Source organism: Sarcophilus harrisii, chromosome 6, assembly GCF_902635505.1.
Source record: "Sarcophilus harrisii chromosome 6, mSarHar1.11, whole genome shotgun sequence".
Classification (NCBI taxonomy): Eukaryota; Metazoa; Chordata; class Mammalia; order Dasyuromorphia; family Dasyuridae; genus Sarcophilus; species Sarcophilus harrisii.
In genome coordinates, this window is record NC_045431.1 from 218,739,770 (window position 1) to 218,764,985 (window position 25,216).

Genomic DNA, 25,216 nt, shown 5'->3' on the forward strand with positions numbered 1-25,216 from the left:
TATCCCAAAGAGATACTAAAGAAGGGAAAGGGACCTGTATGTACCAAAATGTTTGTGGCAGCCCTGTTTGTAGTGGCTAGAAACTGGAAAATGAGTGGGTGCATCAATTGGAGAATGGTTGGATAAATTGTGGTATATGAATGTTATGGAATATTATTGTTCTGTAAGAAATGACCAACAGGATGAATACAGAGAGGCTTGGAGAGATTTACATGAACTGATGCTAAGCGAAATGAGCAGAACCAGGAGATCATTATATATGTCAACAACGATACTGTATGAGAATGTATTCTGGTGGAAGTGGATTTCTTCGATAAAGAGAAGATCTAACTCAGTTTCAATTGATCAAGGATGGATAGAAACATCTACACCCAAAGAAAGAACACTGGGAAATGAGTGTGAACTGTTTGCATTTTTGTTTTTCTTCCTGGGTTATTTTTACCTTCTGAATCCAATTCTCCCTGAGCAACAAGAGAACTATTCGGTTCTGTACACATATATTGTAGCTAGGATATACTGTGACATATTTAACATGTATAGGACTGCCTGCCATCTTGGGGAGGGGATGGAGGGAGGGAGGGGAAAAGTCGGAACAGAAGTGAGTACAAGGGGATAATGTTGTAAAAAATTACCCTGGCACGGGCTCTGTCAATAAAAAGTTATTATAATAAATAAAAAAAGAATTTGGTTTGGATAACTCTCTGGGGTATTGTGGGCCTCCTTTGAGGGCAGCATGTTTGCCATCTTTGGCATAAAGATACAGAGAAAAAGAGCTCAAGATAGGTTTTTACGGCAACATCCTGAAAGAGGTTTGGAGAAGCTGATGGATGTCTGTAAACGTAACACTGCCTACAGGAGACCACTTTTGGATTTTACTTTTTTCTCTGCATCACTTGACTGGTCTTTTCAAGGACTTGGGGAAAATGCAAGAAGAGAAAAAACAAGACCAACCGCAATGTCCAAACATGGAGGGCATCAGCGGGACGCAAAGTCCAGTAGGTTCTAGCAGAAAAGGAAGGCTCAAATACAGAACTGATGACAGTCATGCGAAGATCGGTACTATGTGGAGCCAAGAGTAAGGGTGGAAACGGCAGAAGTAGATCGGCTTCCTGCCGGGGATATCGACTAGAGGTTGGCCCATCTGGCCAAAAGGAGCAAGCCCTTCCTGCTTTGTCACAGGCCCAGGTCAGCTAAGGTCGCAAAGGAGCTCGGCCAGTGCGGCCGCCGGGGGGGACGGGAGACTGACCCGAGGCTGAGCAGGGGCTGCCCTCCCTCGGATGCCACAAGGCGCAGACAGGCTTTTGGGTGATCTTCACCCACTTTGCACACAGAGGTCAAAGGCAACGTTTCTGTGTCTGTGTGTTCTGGCTCGGCCAGGGCCCGGGACAGCTCAGGTTTCCGCATGTCTTGTTTGGGGGATAAGAAAGCGGGCTGAGAGAGCTAAGCTTTACGGATGGCAGCTCCCTTGCCCCTCGCGACCACCCCGGGAGGGAAGGGCCTAGTCTATTGTGCCCATTTCACAGCGGAGGAGACTGAGGCAGGCAGGCAGGAAACGGCCCGCGCAGGAACACACAGGGGGTTAGCGGCCTCCCACCAGCCTCTCAAGCCCTCTCCTGCTCCAAGCTGATAAAAGCCTGGGCCCTCTCAGGCTCCGATGATAGCCAGGAAACCCCCGCCCGGGTCCGCACGTGGCCGCCCGGCCGCGCGCCTGCGCCCGGGATTCGGTCTGGAGAAGAAGGGGAGTGTTCTAACCCTCGTTCTCGCCCGGGCGTGCGGCCAGACGGATCGCCGGAGGGGGTCACTGGAGGGGCCGCGGAGGCGGCTCTGCGCATGGACCAAAACGCGGCGAGCGCCGCCGGAAGCCGTTTCCGGGGCTCCGAGGGGGAGGCGGGGCGGAGGGCAGCCTTCGGCCTCCCCACGGCAGCTGTGGGGGATGCTGTGAGGAGGGGACCGGCAGGGCAGCGGCTACCCTGGGCCTGGAGGAGTCCAGTCCTGGCGGGGTGGGACCAGGCCGCCGGGCCCGCGCGAGGAAGAGGCCGCCTCCCGGGCCCGCGGCCCCTCCTCCTCCCGCTCCCATGACCCGCTCTGCGGCGACCCGGAAGGACTTGTGCGCCGCCGGAGCCGGACGCAGGCCTCTTTTCCGGTCGGCGTGGTACAGCGAGCGCAGGCCGCGGCGGAGCCCAGAGCCTTCGTCATGAGCGTCCCGGCCTTTATCGACATTACCGAGGAGGACCAGGTCGGCGCCGGGGAATGCGCGGGGCGCGGGAAACGCGGAGCGGGCGGGGGCGGGGTCCAAAAGTCGCCAGCTCGGGCTGGGCCCGGCGGGCCCTGGCGGAGCTTGAGGCCTGGAGCGGGTGGGGGTCGGAGGACGGGAAGTGGTGGCGGGGATGCTCCGCGGCTGGGTGAGGGCCCGGGCTCCCGGGCACTGAAGGGCAGTGCGCGCCGAGGAGCCCGGCGGGGCGGCCCGGGACGCGGGGCCTCTCCCCCGGGCGAGCCCGGAGAAGAGCGGAGTCCACGCGGGATTGGCGACGGAGAAGTCGGCCTCCGCCCTGCCTCTGCCACTTCTCGCTGTGTGACCGTGGGCGAGTCACGCCCCCTCTCTGGGCCTCCTGTTTCCTCATCTGTAAAATGGGAAAGTTGGACTAGAGATGGTGTCTGACTTCCCTCCTAGCCAGGAACCGGGACCCCGCGGAGCTCTGGAGCCGGAGGCGTCGGGGGGGGGGGGGGGGGGGGGGGGGGGGGGGGTCGTGGGGACGCTCTGTGTATCTGCTCCCAAAGCACTGGGTGTGACTCCAACGCGTGGACCAGGGCTGTTTTAAAAGCGTTTTCCACGCATAGACGGGTCTGTCTACGTGTGCTGATCATGCATTTATTAAGCGCCTTTCTCCTCTCAGGGAGATCATAGGCCAATAAGGAAACAACTGGGTACGGACGAGCTGCAGGTGGGATGGAGGGGATAAAGGCCGAGAGCGCCGAGGAGGAGGGAGAGTCTTTCCTCCCGGGGGCCGGGGGCCGGGGCACCCCATTGGAGAGGCAGAAAAGGCCGCAGAGGGGGAGCCCTAGACGTGAAGGACTCAGTCTGGGAAGGGAGGGGCGGCTCCTGGGGTTGTGGTCCAAGTTGTGGTTTAAGCGCGGTCGCCGTGGCAGCGGGAGGAGGGGGCCGGGCCTCCCCGAGCCTCGGCTTCCTCTGCACCCTGCCAGTCACGGTTAGGGCTCCCTGCAGCTTTCTTCTAGAACCTGAGAGGGAAACTTCTCTCAGCAGCAGGTCAGCGATGTAGCTGCAGCTGATGGTGAGAGAACTATAGATAGGCAGCAACGCGAGGTTAGTGAAGGACCCTGTTAACAGCATATGCTAGAGGGAAAACTTGACTCCTACATTAGCCCTCTATCTGCTGGAGCACCGGTTCACGGGGCCCAAAGTTTTGCTGCAGTTTTAAGCTTTATATACACATGTATCTATACACTTTCAGAATTGCACTGGTCCATTTTGTTGGCTTGCACTAGTTCTTGGTGGTCACATCTTGTACTTTTTGTTATGCTAATATATGAGCTACTCATCGAGAGCTGGGAAACCTGTTTGATCTATGTGAAACTTGTATTTTTATGAAATGCCTGTCTTTGGTGTTTTTCCTGTGATTTAATCAGTGGTTTTATTATATGTTAGGTGGTAGGGATACAGAGACAAAAAAAAAACTGTCCCCACCTTCAAAGGAAGATGTTATGTGTGGGGAGATCATGTGTACTAATGCCTGTACCAAATATTTAAAAAGCAAAATGTGATGGGAGGTGGGGAGACGGTAGAAGCTGAGGTATTCCTGAGCTTTAAGACTAGATTCTGAAACATGAGTTGAAGAAGGAATACATTAGAAATATGTGGGACAGACAGCCTATGCAGCAACAAGGGGGTGGGAAACAGGGCTTTGTTTGAAGTTTTGTCATTGTCCTGTCCTTGTAAAAAAAAAAAAAAAGCTAATTATCAGGTGATAAGATGTATATTTAAGATAAAATGTCACTCTTTGTGAATAGTTTTCATTTGAATTTTGTTGAAATTCTTTTTGATAATTGCAGTGTTATTACTGGCTTTGTAGGTGACCTGTGAAAAATCTCTTGCCTAAACTGAAAACCAAAAGTGAACTAAAAAACTAAACTTAAAAAAAAAAGAAATTGAAGTCTTAAACTTTTTTTTAAAGTCTTTAACAAGAAGTTAGAATTTTAAATAATGAAGTATTTTAGGAAGCTAAGAATAAACAGAAGATTTGTGTCCAAAGTAAAATGAATTGTCATCTGTGCTTCCTTCAGACTCTAGGGTTCTGTGATTCTAAGGTGACAGTGGACTAAGCAATGCCTAATTGGCTGGGGAATGAAAAGGTATGGGTTAGAATTGGAAATAAAGGGAAGGGGGAGAAGGTAAATATAGTAGGGGTGATAGGATGGAACCAATTAGCCTCATTTCCTATTGCTCATTGTTAGGATACAGTTAAATACTTGGGTTTTCATAGACTTGAGAAAGGAGAGATTGTTTAAGACTTAAAAGAGCCACTGAAAAAGCCTAGAGTCTGGAAGTAATAAAGCCAGCGTCACTGGGTGACAGATTTACAGGAGGTGGGGGAAAGAGGACTGTAAAAATGGCCGGGGCTGGGTTAGGAAAGCCTTTACAAGCAAACCAGAGGGTGTTCAGACCTGCATTTCAAGAAGGTCACTGACAACTGAGAGGAAGATGGATTGGCACAGGGAAGGGCTTTGTCCAGGCCAGTGCTCAGGCATGAGGTGAGGGCTTGCCCCAGGGTCAGGCCTTAGGTGTGTGCCTAAAGGAAGCAAAGGCAAGACTGGCCATTGAATGGGTCTGTCAGGGATGAGAAGGGGAGGAGAATATCCAGGTTCTGAGTTTGAGGGACTGGGAGGCTGGTAGGACTCTTGATTGTAATAAAGTTAGGAAGGGAGGAAGGCTTAGGGGAAAGATGAGTTTCGTGTAGGACATGTTGAACTTTAAGAAGTCTATGGAATATCCATTTTGAGATGTCACAAACATGTAAAGAGTTGAAACAGAAGGTAAGCAGAAAGGTCAGGATGACTAGCTCCCAGAGGCATCAGTATGGAGATGCTGATGAGATCACCAAGTGAAGTGTTAAAAATGGAGAGGAGAGACCAGGACAGAACACTGTGGGACCCCCACACTTCAATGGAGATCCAGCAAAGAAAACTGAATGACTGGAGCAATAGGACAGAGTGATATCATGGTGGAAACCAGTGATTGAGCACTTTGAGAGACTGCAGGGAAGCCAAGAAGTATAAATATTGAGAAAGAGCTATTAAATTCAGCAATTAAAGAGATCCATGGTGATTTGAGGGAATAACAGTTTGGGTTGATGAAGTCAGAAGAAAATTGAAAAGTAAAAGGAAAGGAGTAGGAAAGGCCAGTTTGTAAAAGGGAAGAAAGATACTAGACAACAGCTAGCAGGAACAGATGGATTCAGTGAGTTTTTTGAGGATGAGGAAGTTGGGTGTATTTGTAGACAGTAGAAAAGCATCCAGTAGAGAGAAATTAAAGTTTAGAAAGTATGAATGATAGGATAAGCTGTCAGAGAAGACTAATGGAATTGAGTCACAGAGTGGTCCATTATTTGCTCTGACAAGCAGAAGTACCATCTCTTAAAATGAGGGAGTAGGTGACCTTTAAGGTCCCTTTTTTTGAATTTGTGGCCTTGTGATCATATTTTAGTCTTTTGATATAATTTCTAAATCAGGTCGTGTTTTTCCCATTTTTGAAATAGGTAATAGATTAGTCAAATCATGATTTCTTGCTTGCTGCTCTAAATTTGATTCATCCGGGGCAGCTAGGTGGCACAGTGGGTAGAGCACCAGTCCTGAAGTCACTTCCTAGCTGTGTAATTCTGGGCAAGTCACTTAACCCCAATTGCCTCGGGGGGGGGGGGGGGGGGGGAGAAGCACTTGGGGCCACTGAAGATGACAGGTGAAAACTATGAAAAACATGTGGACAAATGACTTGTTAGAAATGTATTTTGGTATATATCTCACATAAGTCACACTACTGCCTTCACAAAATCATGGAGAAACTTTAGGAGTGCTCCAGGCTAACCAACATTTAAAGCCCTTGATGGACAAAACACTGGGCTTATAGAAATAAAATAAAAATAAATTCCTGTTTTCAATGAATTTCTATTCTATTTGGAAGAAAACAATAAGTAAACAGAAAAGTATAGATGTATGATAATTTGGGCCATTAAGTCCAAACTAAGGTCTCTGGGGAACTCGCTTTCTTCTGAAGCATTCCATTCCTGTATTGTTAAGGTTTTCCTATTTCAAGCCAGAATTTGCCCCTTCACAATAGCTACCCATTGCTCTTATTTCTGTCTCTTGAGACAAATAAATTTTAACATTAGACAACATTGCTTGGTATGATTACTGGAAAATAGACCAACAACTTTCAGGAGTGAACCTGTTCCATTTCCTAAATGCCCCATTCCTGTTATTCCACATTATAATAATATCCACAAATCCCACCCTCACCCCCCAGACCCTCCAGAATCAGAAACCCATATTTGTTTTTCCTTCATTTTTAACGAGAGCCAATGATATCACAGGGTGATGACCACATAAATTGGATTTAAGTGAGGCAGTATTGCACACAATAGGCAGCTTGGAACAATTCTTAAAGGTTCATAAGAATCCAGTGAAAGAGAAGGGTAGCAGCAGCCCCACACTCCTGTGATTGCCTGACTTTTACATGTCCTTTGTATCTATTAGGTTTTGCATATGGTGTCCCTGTCTACAACACCCCCCTCCCCTTTCATCTCTTCGTTGGACTGAGCTCCTTAAGTGCTCCTTAATTGCCTTTGTTTGTCTCCCTAGCATTTATTGTGGTGAATGGCATACAATAAGTGCTTTGTAAATGCTGGTCAACAAGTATTGCCTATGCTAGACAATGGGAAATACATGAAATAGAGGCTTAAATATATAGGGTGTGTTTTGGTTTGGGGGGAGGGAGGAGAGAGAGAGATTGGTTTTTGTTTTTTTCTGAGGCAATTGGGGTTAAGTGACTTGCCCAGAGTCACACAGGCAGGAAGTATCTTGAGGTCAAATTTGAACTTGGCTCCTCCTGACTTCAGGTGCTCTATCCACTGTATCAACTAGCTGCCGCTGTGGTTGCTTTTTAAAACCAAGATTCATATTTTTAATTTTGTGGTTATATTTATATATCCCTTGATGTTCCTTTGTTATTCCTCTGTAAAGGAAAAAAGGAAGAGAAATGCGGAAATATTCTTGCACCATAGGATATAAAAACATGAAGTGTTTAGGGAAATATCTAAAAGAGATGAAGCCTAGAAGATGCAAGTACTCAGCTCTGTTCTGCTAAAGACATTCCTAGTTAAGTGATTTTCCTTGCCTGTGATAGAAATGTAGCAGCTTCAGCAAACAACTTTTGCACCCTGCTCCTTTCCTCCTTATCTGCAATACAGTTCCTATAGAATAGTCTTTAGTAGAGAGCCTTTTTGAATTTCAAGCCAATTTTAAAAGAAAATAGGCCACATTTAGTAAAGAAATGTTTTTATAAGACTTCATAAAAAGGTTAGGGTGGTACAGCATTTGTGTTGTGTTATTAGTACAATAAATCTAATTCAGAAATTGTGATAAATCAGCACACATATATTAAGTGCCACAGCTCACAGCACTGTCCTAGGTGCTAGAAATAAAAGAATACAATACTATACCTGCCCTTGAGAAGCCCACACAATACCAGGGATATGACATACATGGATAAGTATAATACAGGATAATTTTAGAAGGAAATGGCTATTAGTAGTGAGGAAGGAATCAAGGAAAGGCAGGGAAGTCTGGCTGCATCTTGAGCTGAGTCTTCCCATAGAAGTCCATAACTGTAAAAAGTGACTTGAGAGAGTTTATTTAAGGAATGAGGCACTGAATGGAGACACAAAGGTGGGATTTGTGTGCCGCATTCAACAAACAACTTGGTTTCCAATTTGGTTAGAATGTAGAATTTATAAAGGGAAGCCGGATGGTGTGAAATATGACAAACTACAAAAGCAAATAGGACCCAAATTGTGGAAAGCTTTAAATGCTAGGCAGAGCAGTATATATTTAGAAGCAATGGGGAGATATTGAATATGATGTAGTTAGGCCTCAAAAGCAATAGGGAGGATATTTTGGTCAAAGAGGTGAGACTAGAAGAAGGGAAACTCATTAAGAGAAATAAGGGCCTGAACCAGGATGGAGAGAATTAAGAGATGTAGAATAAGACAAAATTTGAGTTGTTTAAAATTGGGGAAAGAGTCAAGGACCTTGGACTGAGGTTACAAACGAGGTGAAGAGGAAAGTTTAAGATTCACTTGAAGTAGGGAGGTTTAGATATGGTAGAGTTTGGTCAGTTTTGGTCTTGTTAAATGTCAGGTGCATAGGGAGCATCCAGGAAGAGGATGGCAAAATAAGTTGATGTTGCTTTGCCTCTTTAACAGTGAAAACTAATTTTTTGTTTTTAAGCTGCTAAATAAAGTGTTGTGTTCAGAAAATAAGTGTCCATTAGAAAGAAGGGTTCTCTAGAATCATAGAAACTTGGAAGCTGAAAGGACTCAAGCTGTCTAGTGTTGTTAATTTGAAGAGCTAAATTTCTGCCCAAAACAAGAGGAAAGAATTTCATCAATTCAATTTCAACCTTTTAAAAAAAATTTTTTTTTGTAGTTTAAGCAAACAAAATGTTTTTCCCTGTGCAACAGAAAATTTTTCCTGCTCATTTGTAAATGCCTTTAAGGTACAACATTGTATTTATCACTGTATTTTCTATATTTCAGAAGTTATTAAACTCCTAAAGAAGATGTCATATTTTTAAATATCCTTAGCTTGTAACTTTTTGAGAAGCTTATATGTATTATATGTATATGTGTACATTTTTATATCTATCTCCATTGGTTCTAAATATGTAATAATAAGCTCCACTAGATGACTTTGTGCACTAATTTTTAATGTATACAGGTAAGCATAACAGATTTGTGAAGTTGTGTGTTGTTTTTTTACTCATTTAGTCATTAAGTGTCAAGTATTGAGCACCAGTTTGTGATAGGTCTAAGTTCCAGGAATACAGATAAATCCCTACCAACAAGGAACATTTCAATGGGAGAAATCAATATATCCAAAATAAATACAAAGTAATTCGATAGGTAGGGCACTCACTAGTTGTGCTTTACCTGCACTAGCACTTGAAGGACTGAAATATAAAGAGCAAATTCTATAGAAAGTTGTAAGGCATTTTACATTTTTAGACTTAAGAGCCTTCTCCCATTATCTCATTAGCTCAACAATTTTAATAGATTAGCTGATTGTTGTCTAAGAGGGCAGGGAGAAAGCCTTGCCCCAATGAAATATGATAGATTGTAACTCCAGAGTTACAAGAATAGGTATAGCAGTAAGTCCTAGATTGGGGTAGGACAGGGGATATATGGAAGATGGAGTGTTGATTAAAGAGGTGGCCTAAATAGTTTTCTTGGTAGAAAGTGTCATTCTAGCTCTGAATTTGAGCTACTTTTCTCCTCAAAGGCTAGTCATTCATTATTCCTAGTGCATTATTCACTTGGGAAGTAATGAGTTGAGCCAAGACACAAATAAAGGTTTATTCACTTATTTTTCATAAAAGAGCTTAATGGAGCCCTTGATCTTCCATGGCTATGTACAGACTAGAGGCTTGGTAAATGTCTATTGGTAGAAGAAAAGAATAAGATTAAAATTAAACCAGTTATATTAAAAATGCTTGTTAAAACATGTAAAAAAAATTTTTTTAAGTTTGCAGGTTCCAGGTTAAGAATCTTAACTTTAAAGCATCTAGATGTGGAGCATTCAGAGTACTTTAGGAGGATCTGATATAGCTTTGTAAGCTTTGAGGAGTATCATGAAGTTCCTTAGCATTCCAAATAGTTTTATATCTTTGTATTTGATTATAGTTAGATTTCTATTTAGAGTTGGGGGGTAGGGAAGTGATAATAGCATTTCCATTCTGAAGGAAAACCACTTGGGACTGCAGAATTCTAAAATGGAGGGATTTTTGATCAATAACTATAGACTTACATTTTTTTCTAAATGTTTGTGAATGTGTGTATGTGGATGTATAGTTCTGTGTCCATAGGCAGGCATCTGGATATGTAGATATATAATGTGTATGTGTATATACATATAAATCCTGTATACAATTTCTTCGGGTTGATAGGCTGCAGAACTTCGAGCTTACCTGAAATCTAAAGGAGCTGAAATCTCAGAAGAGAACTCTGAAGGTGGACTTCATGTAGATTTAGCTCAGATCATTGAAGCGTGTGATGTTTGTCTAAAAGAGGATGATAAAGGTTTGTCCCTGATGTTCTTTTTTAGAAAATTCACAGGTACCATTTCATTGAGCATGTTATTTCTGTTTATAAGAAATTTATGATTTAAAATTTCCTGTGATGGCTATTTTTAAATTTGTCGTACTGATCTTTTGACCTATGTTGTAATTAAGGCATGATTCTTTCAAATTGTATCTGAGCCCACTGAATGTAATGGTAGGCCAGCCTCCTGAGAACTGTCCCAGCTCAGCTTTGATTTTCTTTTGACTTGTTGGTTGTGTGAACTCCAGCCAGGCAGATGTATAAATACCTTTAGCCATCCTTAAGCCTCCCCGCATTTTATACCATTCCTTGTCAAGGAAGCTTCGGTTTTTGACTCAGTCCTGCCCCTTAAGTGACATTATTTTAATAGTAGTTAACAGATGAAGGGTGCCTATTTTTATTAAAGACCTTCATTAGGCTAGATAAATTCTCAGAGGGTCCATCATATCTTACAATAGGAGAGGCAGTGTGCCATACATAATGGAGAGAGGACTAGTCCAGGTTAAGAAGATCTAATTTAAACACCTACCTCAGACAGGAACTAGCTACAATAAGGTACTTTTACCCTTTCAGTGCTTAAAGTAAAAGACTAGATTATAGAAATATTGCCAAACTGGGATTAGTAAAGTTAACCTACACTGATGAAAGTGCATCTAAACAAAAAATGGGGCGGGGGGGGGGGAACCCTTAATATTGTACAGTCTTGAAGTGAGTTTGAACAAAAGAAAGCTAAAGAATATTTTCCCTTTCTCCTTGCTGACATATATATTAAAAGAACAAATACTTATTTTCAAGTTCTTTAGAAGTAAGTTATAATGATCTGAACATTAATTATATTAACTAGGTTTTCTTAACATATAACATTTAAGAATGAAAATGGCCCAATTATATTTCAATTTTATGGTTTTTTTTATTGGCTTCTTATCTTTTCCAATGTACCATGAACTTATAGAAATATTTAAACTGTCTTTTCTACTTTGGAATTAAATGAATAGTCTTAAAGCCTGAAAAGTTATACAAATGCAACAGATAGTTTACACTTGAACAGCATGCCAGTGAAATGTGTATATGTTATATAGCTGATAATAAGTCATCAGATATTTACATGTGAATATATAAATTATGTGTGTATATGTATCTCTAGTTCCTTGAATATTGCAAATTCAAAAAATTAGCATAATTTGAGGTGATGAAGGACTTCATTTTTTATGCAACATTTTGAAGAAAAAGAATCTCTTAACTCTCTGGGCACAGAGTTACAAGGAACCGGATTAGACCTTTTTACAGGTTGGAACCCTATTTAAAGGTCTTTATTCTTATCAATACTCTTATCATATATAAACATTCCTTTAGCAAAAGCATTAGCATTATTATATCCCAATTGATTGCACCACTAATGTTTGTATAGATGTCGAAAGTGTGATGAACAGCGTTGTATCACTCCTCTTGATCCTGGAGCCTGACAAGCAAGAAGCTTTGATTGAAAGTCTGTGTGAAAAGCTGGTTAAATTTCGGGAAGGTGAACGTCCATCCCTGAGACTGCAATTGTAAGCAAAAATTTAGAGGCTGGAATTTGAGGAAATAGTTTCATAGTACCACTTGTAGAGTCATCTTTGGAAATTATATTGGTATTGGTCTTTACTAGACATAAATGATTAACACTGTACATGTAGGAAAGAATACAAGTTAATCTTAAGTAGTAGATGTTGGTTTTAATCTTTTCTTTTTGACTAGGTTGAGTAATCTTTTCCATGGAATGGATAAGAATACCCCTGTAAGATACACAGTATATTGCAGTCTTATTAAAGTAGCAGCATCTTGTGGAGCCATCCAGTACATTCCAACTGAATTGGATCAAGTAAGTTATTCCCCCTACTTGTAGGGGGAAAAAAGAATTTAAATTTTACTGCTAAAATGAAAAAAGTTGGAAGTTCTAAATGATATTTCTTTTAAACTGTGAAATTATGTTAGACTGTGGGGCCAGCTTTGAATTTTGTTCTCATTGCTTTAGGTTCGGAAATGGATTTCTGACTGGAACCTCAACACTGAAAAAAAACATACTCTTTTGAGACTACTTTATGAAGCACTTGTGGATTGCAAGAAAAGGTACTCGGAGCTAATGAAGTAATTTTAAATGGTTCAGGAATTATAGTCGGGCGAGGGACAGGTATATTGGATAACATTTAAGAGGGGCGAATAGTTTGGCTCCACTTTTAAATCACGAAATTGCCATAAATCTCATTCTGTACATTTTACCCTACTTAATTTGAACATGGTTTTTCATTGCATCTGTTCAGATTGGTATCTTAAGAGCTTCTTCGTTTAATTCTAAGTTAAACAATTCAATCTAGAAAGATGACTGTAAAGTTAATAGTGGAATTTTTTTTGCAATCTTTAAACATTTAAAAAAAGGAAACTCTTGCTTTTGTTCAGAAAATGGTGCAAATGTTAATCCTCAAGCTTCATAGCTTTATGCCAAGTTTATTATTTAATGGTGCTTTGATGTCTTGGTGCGTGGTAGTGCTATCTCTGTTGTTTAATGGCAAAGGGGGGGGTCTATCAATCAAAGTTAACACAATCAAAGTTTCTTGTGTAAACAATATCTTTGAGACAAAACTTGGTGGTAGACAGTGCTAAATGGGTGCCTATTAAGCTTTCCCAAAAGATGGGAATTCTAAGGGTAGTTTTGAACCCAACAAATTTCTCACACCCAAAATGTTGTTTTGTTTTGTTTTTTTTAATACCACTGACTTAATAGCATACACAGAAATGATAGGTTTAGTGCAATTTAATGGGATTAATATATAGTGTTTTCACTAGTGAAGAGTAGCTCTTCATTTTCAAAATTAAAAACCTGCAATTGGGAGATCATATCAACTTCTGACTGCTCAGAACTTTTTATCATCCATGACAGTTTGTTAGATGATTTCATTTATTTTGAAAAACTGGTCTTCAGAATAATTTTAGCATGCCGTTTTACTCTAGTTCTTGTGACTAAAAGATTTAAAAAAAAAAAAAAAAAAACAGCATTCTGCCTCTCTCCCCCTATCTTTTGTTATGGGTGGGTTTACTTTGATTCTTTATTAAATATTACTTGAGTTAGAATCATGTAAGTCCTGTGACAACCTATTACATAGGATCTGTAGGAAATTCTTGAAAGTTTGTTTATCTTGAAAGCTAGAAAATCTAAAAGTTTTTCCCAGCGGTTTCCCCTCTTTGGCAGAAAAGAAAATAAGCAGTGACCTTGCACTCATGACCTGATTCATTCTCCTGGATCAGTAGGCACCATCTCCAACATGCTGGAAATCCCATAGCAGAATTCCAGTCTTAGCATTTTTAAGATGTCAATAGAGAGAGTTTGAAAAAGCTAATTTAAAAAAATATATATTGTGAATGAAATCGTTTGTTTTAAAGTTAGAGCCATATTTTGTTGACAATTTATGAAGTCTCCTAGGTTTTTATTTTAGAACCATTTGTGGATTACAATTGTTTTAAAATTTAGTTTACCATGAGAAACAAACTATATCCTTTTTCAAGTAGCATGGTATTCAGCAAGCACTTAAATAGCTTTTTAGATAAGCATGAGAAGGTAGACATCTTCTGCAATGTTGTCTCTTCTTCTCTCTCCCCATCACACCTTGTCCTTTATTAATGCTCTTGTTGTCACTGGGCTTCTCCTTGACTAGGTGCTGTCACTTTGTAGTCCAAGGCTGTTTCTGAGCAGCTTCATTTTCAATTTCTTAGATGTCATGATATAAAATTATTAAATATTGATTTCAGTGTTGCTGTTAAAGCAGCTGGCCCGGAATTCCTACCTTTACTTACCAATCTTTACTTACCAAAACTGTTTTTTGAAGAAAAAAAGGGATTTGACCTCTTTTGGACGTTGAAGAAACCATGGTTGTGAGCTAATTGACAGCCCCCAGTTCTGGAGTCAGCCCATTTGCCAAGAAATAGGAAAGGAAAGACACTGGATTAGGAATGAGGAAATGCAAGTTAGAATCCCAATTCTATCACTGACTGGTATGAGCAGATTACTTTTTGTAAGTTTCTCTTTGTTCATCTGTACAATGATAGTTTGGACCAGATCATGAAGATCCCTTTCAACTCTCCATAGACTCTTCAGTGATAACTAAACTAGTTTGGTTATTAAGCTACTTAAAAATCTAACCAGAAAAGAAATATCAAAGATTAGTCTCTCTTCCCCTCAGAGTCTAAAAAGTGGATTTTTCTGCTAAATGGTAAAATTTGACCTTTATTGTTCTTCACGTCATAGCATTTCAGAAGTTTGTGAGCATCTTATAATTAAATTTGTGACTATTTGTTGAGAACATCCCTTTGGGAAGTCAACCTGAGTTTCACAAATTTATCATTTTGTAAGATAGATTAAAATCGATACATTAGGAAAATCATTAATGTTATCTTAAGTGATCCAGCCAAATTTTGGTGGTGATGCCACAAGGCAGCTACTTTTGAATAAAATAAAGTGAGAATGTTGGTAATGATGGCAACTTTACTTTTTTTTTTTAGAATGATTTTTATTAAATTAGTTTTTCCTTTCAGGTCTGTAAATTTCTTGACAATCATTCCTTCTACATTTCAGGGATTACAGGCATATCTGTATGCCTGCATCTGGATGCACATGCTCTGCTATTTGGAAAATCCCTGTAAAATTTTTTGGCCTTCTCTTTATACCAGAGAAGAAATCCCAATTTTTTTTTTTTTCTTTTATGGGGTGTTTATACTAACCATATATTTTATGGATTTCTAAGTTTCTAAACTTTTGGGTCATCTGCAGCTTCCCCAAAATTTCCATGTATTTTCTTAAGCTGACCTGTAATATATCAAAACTATGATGGGGAAAGTTGTGAAGTGGAAGAGATAAGTGTAGATTTCCTCATTCAGTCTGAAGCAATGAATCCTTTGAAGAAGATGCCGTTATTGTTATATCTGTTTGAAATGATTAAAGTGAGTCTCAGAAAGGTTAACGGCCTGGGCCAACATAGCAGCACACTTATCCAGTGTACCTGCAATCTACACTTAGTATGTTTCATTTTGTAAACTGGGCATTAAACTTATGACATTGTTCTGATTTGAGATGAAGAATGAGAAATAGGTTAGGTTCACCAGACACAGTAGTCAGTGACTACAGTAATCCAGTGTTTGATAAGCCCAAAGACTTCAGCTTCTGAAATAAGGACTCACTATTTGCAAAAATTGGAGATAAAGGATGAGACCTAGCATCTTTTTTTTTACTACATTTACATGTTCTCTTAAATCAGTGTACAAATGCTGACTGAAAATTGAAAAGAAAAAGATCTCTGGTAAATCTTACTTTGCATTTGTTTTTGGGTTTTTTTCCCTTAAGAATAGCATTTTTTGTTTTTGAAATAAGTGGTACAGCTTCTATTTATTTTTTCCTGATGGAATACTATGTGTATGAAAAGTACTCTAGTAAATAATAAAAATCTGTTTCTTTTAGCTAGGAAAAGCTTTCTCTGGTGCTTAAAATGAAGAATTAAGATAAATATTTTATAAAAACCCAAATTTAATTTTAACAAAATTGCTCACTCACATCATTTTGAAGATAATTTAAAATGAAGTTACAGAAATATCTGGATAGTAATTGTAGTGATCTTTTTTTTCCCCTTAGTGACACTGCTTCAAAAGTCATGGTGGAATTGTTAGGAAGTTACACAGAGGACAATGCTTCTCAGGCTCGGGTTGATGCCCACAGGTAATTGTTAGAATGCTTCAGAAGAGTCCTTAAACTTTTTTCTAAGCTATTGTACTCACTGTGACACTGATGCCAGATTTGTGACTGGCTAAAAGTCAAATGACTGCATTATTTACAGAGTCTGACATAATTAAATCTATAAACAGACATTAGAGGGGGTGTTAGAACATCGGAAATTTCATGAAAGAACCACATGAAATTTGGACATTATGCTCCATGTATGGAATTAAGATTTCCTGTCACTCAATTGAAGACCCTAGAAGGCACCCAGCTAATCAGAAATTATTCAGAATATTTTGGAGTCATCAAGTTTTCTAAGACCTTCCTAATGAGTACATTTTGTGAAGGTCAGGAAAATCTGGTGCCCCGTCAACACTCTTAAAATTCACATTAAGTATTAGTAGTTGATGTTTTTAAAATAAGTCATAATTTATGTGACTGGGAAGGGAGAGGCCCCAACCTGGCTAATGCTTCTGCTGAGAAATAGTTGAGTTCTTTAATTAGGCATCTGGGCCTTATGAACTTGGTTTATTGCCGTTACATTTGAACTCTTTGCTTTGTATCTTCCGTGGTTTTATATGTTTGGCATTTGCCCATTTGCTGTGCCACAGCATATTGATGTTATAAATGAAGTGGGTTATGCTCTGCAAAAAGCCGTGAAAATAACTAGTGGACTCTTAAAAGATTCTTATCTTTAAAAATAAGATGTTTTGTTTTCACATCAGGTGTATTGTAAGAGCCTTGAAAGATCCAAATGCCTTCCTTTTTGACCACCTTCTTACTTTGAAGCCTGTCAAGTTTTTAGAAGGGGAGCTTATTCATGATGTAAGTAGCTCATCTTTTTAACACAAAAATGTTCTGTTCATAAAGTTACACCACCAAACAATATATGATTTTGTTCTTTATCAGTGATCATTGCATTTAAATGTGAACAAGAAGGTATGGATAAGAGAGAGAGAGAAACCATACCACAAGTCTGTTTCAAGTTTAGATGGTGCTTTTGCCCTCTCCCCCACCTCAGTCACCTCCCTGGCTGTCCAGTCTAGTATTAAGCAAATGTGTCTATTCAAACTGCTTCTTGGGGACAACTTAGTGGCTTGGTGGTTGGAACATTGAGCATGGAGTCAGGAAGACTCAAATTCAAATCCCACCTCAGGGACTTACTAGCTATAAACTATAAATAATTATATTTTTATACAATGCTGGACAGGTCACTTAACTGTTCACCTTAGTCCATGGAAATGGAAATGGCAAACCACTCCAGGATCTTTGCCAAGAACACCCCCCCAGACAGTATTGTAATGCGTAGTCCATGGGTTACTAAAAGACAAGACTGAACAACAATAATAATGACAATATATTCAAGAAATTTATCTCATTATTATATGAATATAAAGCATAATTGGGGAGAAAAATCTTTTGGAATTAAGTCAAAATGCCTTTCCAAGGGATGGTTTGAGTGAATTTCAGATTTCCTGTTTGTTTCCTGTTATCTATGCCATTGCCCCCATTAACATGGATAATTGAAACTTGACCATGAATTATTGCTTTCTCCTAATTAAATGAGTCTTCAAATAAGAGGAATATGTTAAAAAGAACCTTATGCTACTCTGTTACAAGAAGTAATGATAATTAGTTTGAAAACTTCTTAAATATGTCATGGCTTATTTTCTGTTTTACCATACAGTGCTTTACCGTATCCTTAGTTTGTTTTCTTCCATTTATCTAGCTTTTAACCATTTTCGTGAGTGCTAAGTTGGCATCCTATGTTAAGTTTTACCAGAATAATAAAGACTTCATTGATTCTCTTGGTAAGTTTTGAGGGGGTTTTGTTATTAGAAATGTGATGGGAGGGTACATTGTCATTTTACTCCTGTTTGTTATCTGAGGTCTCACTGGGGGAGGGAGAGGAAGGGCGCTTATTTTGGGAATGGGGGGAGGAGTATATGCATCCTTGCAATGGGAGAAACTGAGAAGAGATGAATCAGTGGACATAATGGAAACGGCATCAGCACAGAAACCGGGGAACCTGGGCTTTGGCCCCATCTCTCTGTTACTTGTGATCTGACATAAATCCTTAACTTTTCTAGACCTCAATTCTTCCAGTTCTTAACTTTCTACAAATATGAAAATATATCAGTGTAATGGGATTGCTATGAAGTTATGTTGAAAATGATAGTGTAGACTTTAGAAAGTGTCCGTGGAGAGTAGTTGTAAAGAGAGGGACCAAACATAAAGAAAAGAAGCTAAACATCTGAATATGCTGCTGAGAAATAATTCAAAGGAAAGTTTTCCCTTGTTTTTAAGAGAAAATATTGAGTTTATTAAGATTGAAAGGTTAAGTTCTGATGGACCTGGCCATCCTCAGCAATGAGAACAACCAAATCGTCTCCAATGGAGCAGTAATGAACTGAACCAGCTACGCCCAGAGAAAGAACTCTGGGAGATGACTAAAAACCATTACATTGAATTCCCAATCCCTGTATTTATGCCCACCTGCATTTCTGGTTTCCTTCATAAGTTAATTGTACAATATTTCAGAGTCTGATTCTTTTTGTACAGCAAAATAATGGTTTGGTCATGTATACTTATTGTGTATCTAATTTATATTTTAATATATTTAAATCTACTGGTCATCCTGCCATCTGGGAGAGTGGGTGGGGGGGGGGGTAAGAGGTGAAAAATTGGAACAAGAGATTTGGCAATTGTTAATGCTGTAAAGTTACCCATACATATAACCTGTAAATAAAAGGCTATTAAATAAAACATAAATTAAATTTAAAAAAAAAAAAAGATTGAAAGGTTAAATATTTAGTTAGAACAAAACAAATTTACCTGTCTGAAATTCTGAGAAAATTAATTTTATTTGCCAGTATTTTTTTTTGACTTTACCCTTTTAAACTTTATTTATTTTTTAACTTTAAATACTTAGGGTTAAGTTTGACATGTATTCAAAACCTTTTAACATAATGACTGGCAAATTTCAAAGCAAGAACATTAAAACTCAATCTACTGAACTTTAATGATATTGTTAGCACCTTTTTCTTGAAATTCCACGTGGTTTTTGTAGATAAATGAGCCAGCTTTTGGGAGCAAGTACAGAACAACCACAGAGTTAGAGTGACTCTGGATAGATCCCTGACATCCTTAGTGTGTTAGGCCAGAGGCATTGATTAGAATGATTCTTGCCAGCAAGGAGAGATGTAGAAAACCATAGTTTAAAAAAAAAAAAAAAAAAAAAGTAGCTATGGTTTTGTGTAAAGTTGCCTTAACAATAGGAAAAAGACATTAGTCTAAGCAATTTTTCCTCAATATTGGAATAAAGATACTCCTTATAAAAACAGACGGAGTAGAGTGGTTTCCATCATCAACATTATGGAAGTTCATGTTGGTGGCAATTTGTTGAACAGTACTATCTCCCTTGTTCGTATCTATGTAATTGTCACAGCACAAGGGAAGATTAACTTTTTCACCCATTTAATCAATTGGTAAACATTTAGAAAGTGTCTGCCTTGTGCAAGTTATTGTGTTGTTAACATAGATTGTGTGCATTTATGAAATTTTGGCGATTCAAGAGTAGTGAACTATAGAAGGAAACGTGATTGACCTACTTCTGTCCCAAACTGGCTCTGTGTTCCTAGGTAAGATATTGATCTCATGCAAGACTTTCCTCTAAGGCTCAGCTTCATTCCCTATGTCTCCATATTAGTTGGTGTTCTAAAAAAAATACATAGTAGACCAAACTATTATAGCTTATATAAAACCAGATCTAATCTGTTAATTATTTGGAAAAATTAAATTTGTCCTGAGCCTCAAGTTTAAGATTAGAACAGACTTGGAGATAAACAAGTATATACCACCTCATTTTACAGATGAGAAACCGGAGGCTTGGAGCAGCCACATGATTTGTGACTGTGAAGAAAATGTTGCCTTCACTTTGACTTTAAAAAACCATCTTATTTTCAAAATTCTGTGCAAAAATAATGTAGTCTGAATCATTAAATTAAAAAATGGTCCTAAAATAACTTGGTACTTAAATTGGTTTCATGGACTGGTTGTCTGAAACAACTAGTTTGTGAGGATGTTGTCAATTTAGGGTTCAGGTTTTTACTGCTTTACCTGGCCTCAGAATCCATATAAGTCAGATATAATACTTTAGGATTACTCTGAATTTTCTCCATCCATAACACATTTTTAGAATAAGCCCAGTTGGTTGTGACTCTCACTGCCTGTTTTGGGTCTGGATAAGGGCTTATACAGTTAAGAGTTTTGAAATCTCCTGTATCACACCATTAGCTTCTATTTACATATTTGCCAATTTATATTATAAATTTGAATCATAGGTAGGAATCGGGGAAGGGATTTGTTTTTGGGGGGTTTTTTTTGGGGGGGGGGGAGTTGGAGGGGAATAGTGTCTAAACTTTACCTGCTTATTGATTAAGTAGCAAAACACCAAGCTGAATGTACAGTAAGGTAAACTACAGGCAAATGTGTTTCTCTACATGTATTGCTTTGCCAGGGGCATTAGACCCAGAAAACCACATTGTGCCCCAGTTAATTTGTTTCATGGCATGAAGCTCTGTGATGGAATGTTAATGTCAGCAACCTCTTTATTTACACACTATGGAAAAAAGGAGTAGTAATTAACACTTTGACACTCCCCCATTGATGTGTAATTGACTGTTTCAAAGGAGCACTGGTTCATAAGCTATTGCATGCATTAAAATTGCGTTCTCTATATTGCAGCTTTGTAGGACAGGGGTCAGTGACAATGCAGAAATTGTTCAATGATGCAAATTTTTTTATTACTGCATTAAGGTTTTGACATATTAGTAATGAATAAATGTTTCCATAAAATTAGATTTTTTTTTTTTATAACTTTGAAATTGAAATATGACACTGAATACTGTGACTTCATCTTTGAAAATAGTGTCGTTTTCCAAAACAAAGCAGAGGGCAGGACGTACAGTCTTTTACACAAATAGTGTTGGCTTAACAGTTGGTAATTTTGAGGATAGCTCTGAAGGGTTTGGTCCTTTCCTCTCAAAAGAGAAAACTGTCAGAATTACCAGCTGTTTTCCTATAAGGGGAAAAAAAGAACTTTGTGTTCTCTTAGGATTTGTTAGTTTATGCTGATTATACATTTTAAGAAGCAGCATTAAATTTTATTTCTTTGATATTTTTAAATGTATCATCTGTATTCTAAAAAAAATTGTTTTAGTTTGGCATTGTCATGTTCCCACTAAATTGAGAAGCTATTTAGGTAAAATGCCTGTATATATAAAAATTTCACAGGTTTTTCTTAAGAAGTAATGAACTCTACCACTGTGTGTGATTGGAATTTGTTTAGGAGATGTAAACTGTTCATTGCAAAAGACTTTCTATGTGAATTAAGGTATAGCACCAATTTTTTAAAAAATAGCTCATCAAACATGTGGAGTAAAGATTGTAGCTCTAGTTCTATGATGCTAAAAACTTGAATAGGTGTAGATGCTGTCTTGTTGAATAGCTTTTGTAGCTTCTTACAGGTGGCATCTGTTAAAATTTGTTGTTTCATTAACGCTGACAACTTGGGCCAACAGTAGCATAATCTTGTGTCAACTGAATCGCCCTAACATGTCCACATTTAATCTGATGTTATTCAGTTGCTACCTTTTTGCTTCAGAAAGTTAATCAGCATCTCATTTGCATTTGTTAATTAGGGTTAATGTGCACTAATTGATTTTTTGATGCTTGTAGATTTCCATTAAGCCCAGTTAGCAATAGTTGCTGGTGTACCTCATTCATTTGAGTTATGGTGATCATGTTTTTGTTGAATCTGTGCCAGATAAAAGAGCCTGCAACATAATTGTAGCTAATTAACACAAGATTATGCCTTGTATTAATGTGCTTCCTTGATCTTCCATTAATGTAGGAATGTTATAAATTTCAAACTTAAATATTTTCAGAATGCCGATATCTATATATTAATAAGTTGCCTAAAAGAAATATTCCTTTTTAGTTTTTTTTAAGACAATAGAACAAACTGGAATCTATAAATGTTGAAGTCATTAGGACTGTTATTTGTACTTAACAAATGATCAAAGAGAAAAGAATCCTAGATTAATTTTTGGAAACTTGTCTCTCTTGAAATGTATTGATTCGTTCCTATTTGTTTTGTAACTTGACATTGTTACTTGTGGTAAAACTATTGATGAAGTCATCTCTCATCTCTGGCTTTTTGAAGCCCCAAGTCTACACAAGATTGTCCCCTTTATAATTGTTCATATCCAATAGATACTTGTTGGCATTTATAACTATCAGTATTTAAATGTTAGACTCAGACTTAACTTTCAACAAGTCACTTTCATCTATGAGATGAGAGCATTTGACTAGAGCACCAATCTTTTTATAAACTATGTATTGTACTTGAATGTAAGATACAGTGTTATTAATTGACCATTAAATGAAAACAGGTTGGACAAGTTTGCTTATATATATTTCAGCTTTTGGTAAAGTTAATTGGAAAGAAAGTAGCATTAATTATTGTGTTTCATTCTCTATAAAAATTGTTGCTTTTGATGTTCAACTACTCAGGAAACATGGAAATAGAACTTGCTCAACTAACAAGTATACTTAGTTGGTGGTGATGCTCATATTTTGCTTTATGTATGCTAGGTAGGGAAAATTATGACATTTGGAAATTAAATTGACAAAATTTAATGAAATTGGAAAATTTAAATTTGATATTACAAATGGGGTTAACATAAAAGCTTAAGAAGTAATGATTGGAAGAGAGTTTCAAATGGAATGTGGATTTATTAAATATAAGCAACCACAGTAAAAGGATGTTTTAATTCTCTAAAGTACCTTAAAAAAATAATTCACTATCTTTTACCATTATGTGACTGGCTCTGCTACTGTCCATAACTGCAAGAAAAGGTATCTCTAGAAAGGTTATTTTACATGAAATTTGGATTTAACATGCAGTTATTCAGTACAGATTACCTCATAGGACTTTTAGTAAAGTGATTTGCACACATAAAACACTTCATAAACATTGAAGGGTTTTTTATTTCAAGTTACTTAAGCATAATTAGTGTCTTTTTACAAATGTTCTTATTTTAATCAAGATTTTTATCAGGTTAAACTAAGTTATAAAGGTTGATTTTGTTAGTTAAAAATTTATATTCATTATTGTTCTTCAATACTCTTTATCTTTCAGGCTTGTTGCACGAACAGAATATGGCAAAAATGAGACTCCTTACTTTTATGGGGATGGCAGTAGAGAATAAGGAAATCTCTTTTGATACAATGCAGCAAGAACTTCAGATTGGAGCCGATGATGTGGAAGCATTTGTTATTGATGGTAAGGGCCATTAGATCTTTTTCCAAGAGTTAATTGTCTTCTATATTTGGAATACCTAAACATGAGATTCGATTCCTCCAATGTACTTGGGAAATCTCCAAAGCAAGATTCCTATTTTGTAGAGGTCTGTGTTTAGCTCTGTTAATGCTCTAGAGCTTTGGTATGACATCATTGTTTTGGGTAGATTCAGATTTACCATACATTGTCATACTGCTCTAAAACAGTAAAAATCTGATGGATGTACAATTAGCCTGCACATAACTAACATAGATTATATTCCTTGTTCCCCCTAAAAAGTAGCATATTAAGCAATTCAGCTGCATTAAGACTATTAACATTCAGCTCTGAATGGTTTTCTGTTTTTACATATATCCGTATGTATGAATTTCTAATGACAAATTCAGCAAATAAAAATTGATTTATAAAGCAAAAGCTTATAAACATGTAGATCGTCTTAATGGCTCTCAGTAACCTGAGGCTAATAATTTATAGAAAATGTTTCATCATTTTTTTTTTCTTATTGCCATTAAAATAGGATGTGTTTGTAAAAAAGAGCAGTTTATAAAAATTATACAGGATATTGGATTAATAGATTGGCACATCAGCTATGGGATGCATGCATGACCTTCATTCTCATATGGCTCATGTTACTTTGATTGTCATTAGTTTGGAATATCTAGTTTGTTAAAAATATTAGAAACACATTTGAATGTTCTCTATTCTGATTAAGAAAGATTTCTGATAGAGTGCTTATTCAAGTATGTATCCCCTATTTTATAAACACAAAAAATTGTGTTAAAATTTTTTTTTTCTTTTCAGCTGTAAGAACTAAGATGGTCTACTGCAAAATCGACCAAACACAGAAAAAAGTAGTTGTCAGGTAAGATATGGAATTCTTTGCGATTTTTTTGTAGAACAAGTTAATATGTTTTAATTATTTAACTTCTATATATCTGTTTACTATTTTAAGTAGAAGCAAGGCATTGTTCCTATCACTTGCCTGTGGTTAAATAGTTGCTATTTATCATAATTTTTATTAAAGTTCAGACTGAATGTGATTAGCTTATTTAATGAAAGAGTCCTATTTTCCAGCACATTTCATTTAATGACCCAGCATTGGCAAGAATACTAATGACTTTTGTGTCTGCTTTATGTAGTTCTGCAGAGCAGGAGAAGGTCTGGAATCAATATGGTGAAGACTTTAAATATATACATGTATATATGTGTATATGTGTATGCATATATATTCACATACTTATAATCTCACAGTACTCGAATCGAGGTTATAAATTTGTTTTTTCTTATATTCAGCTTTGTCTTTAATAAGAGTAGAACATTCAAACTATTGTAGAGTGAAACACTATTTATTGTGCTAATGCTTTCTTTCGATTCTTCAATTTGTAGTCATAGCACACATCGGACATTTGGAAAACAACAGTGGCAACAACTGTATGACACACTAAACGCCTGGAAACAAAACTTGAACCAAGTGAAAAACAGCCTTCTCAGCCTTTCTGATACCTAAATTTTTATGCATGATTTTGTTCTCTTTAGAGACAATTCTAAATCATAGTAAAACATTCTAAAACAAATTTTGATACCGTCTTGAAGTTTATTGTCTCAAATTTCAAGTTAAAAAAATACTATACCAGAAATTTCAGGAACAAAAATAATAAATTACGGAAAGGAAAACTTTTTGTCGATCTCTGTGCTGTAAGTTTTGTTCTTGAAGGGGGATGTTTGTAT

The 25,216-nt window shown here is 37.9% G+C and overlaps 1 protein-coding gene across 1 annotated transcript; it reads left to right on the top strand.

The window, feature by feature from the left end:
• The first annotated feature begins 1,762 nt into the window (after positions 1–1,762).
• Positions 1,763–25,161, top strand: EIF3M (eukaryotic translation initiation factor 3 subunit M). The gene is made up of 11 exons (XM_003773665.4): positions 1,763–2,236; positions 10,232–10,364; positions 11,794–11,932; positions 12,120–12,243; positions 12,397–12,491; positions 16,039–16,122; positions 16,848–16,947; positions 17,852–17,933; positions 23,327–23,470; positions 24,290–24,350; positions 24,875–25,161. The coding sequence occupies exons 1-11, from the start codon at positions 2,195–2,197 to the stop codon at positions 24,993–24,995; spliced, it is 1,125 nt and encodes a 374-aa protein (XP_003773713.1). The 5' UTR covers positions 1,763–2,194; the 3' UTR covers positions 24,996–25,161.
• Positions 25,162–25,216: the final 55 nt, after the last annotated feature.

What these genes read in the sequence shown, in the direction of transcription:
- EIF3M (XM_003773665.4), top strand. Translation starts at nt 2,195, where the DNA reads ATGAGCGTCCCGGCCTTTATCGACATTACCGAGGAGGACCAG. An exon ending in CTTGTGGATTGCAAGAAAAG is followed by an intron (nt 12,492 to 16,038) that starts GTACTCGGAGCT and finishes TTTTCCCCTTAG; the next exon opens with TGACACTGCTTCAAAAGTCA. An exon ending in GCTCGGGTTGATGCCCACAG is followed by an intron (nt 16,123 to 16,847) that starts GTAATTGTTAGA and finishes TTTTCACATCAG; the next exon opens with GTGTATTGTAAGAGCCTTGA.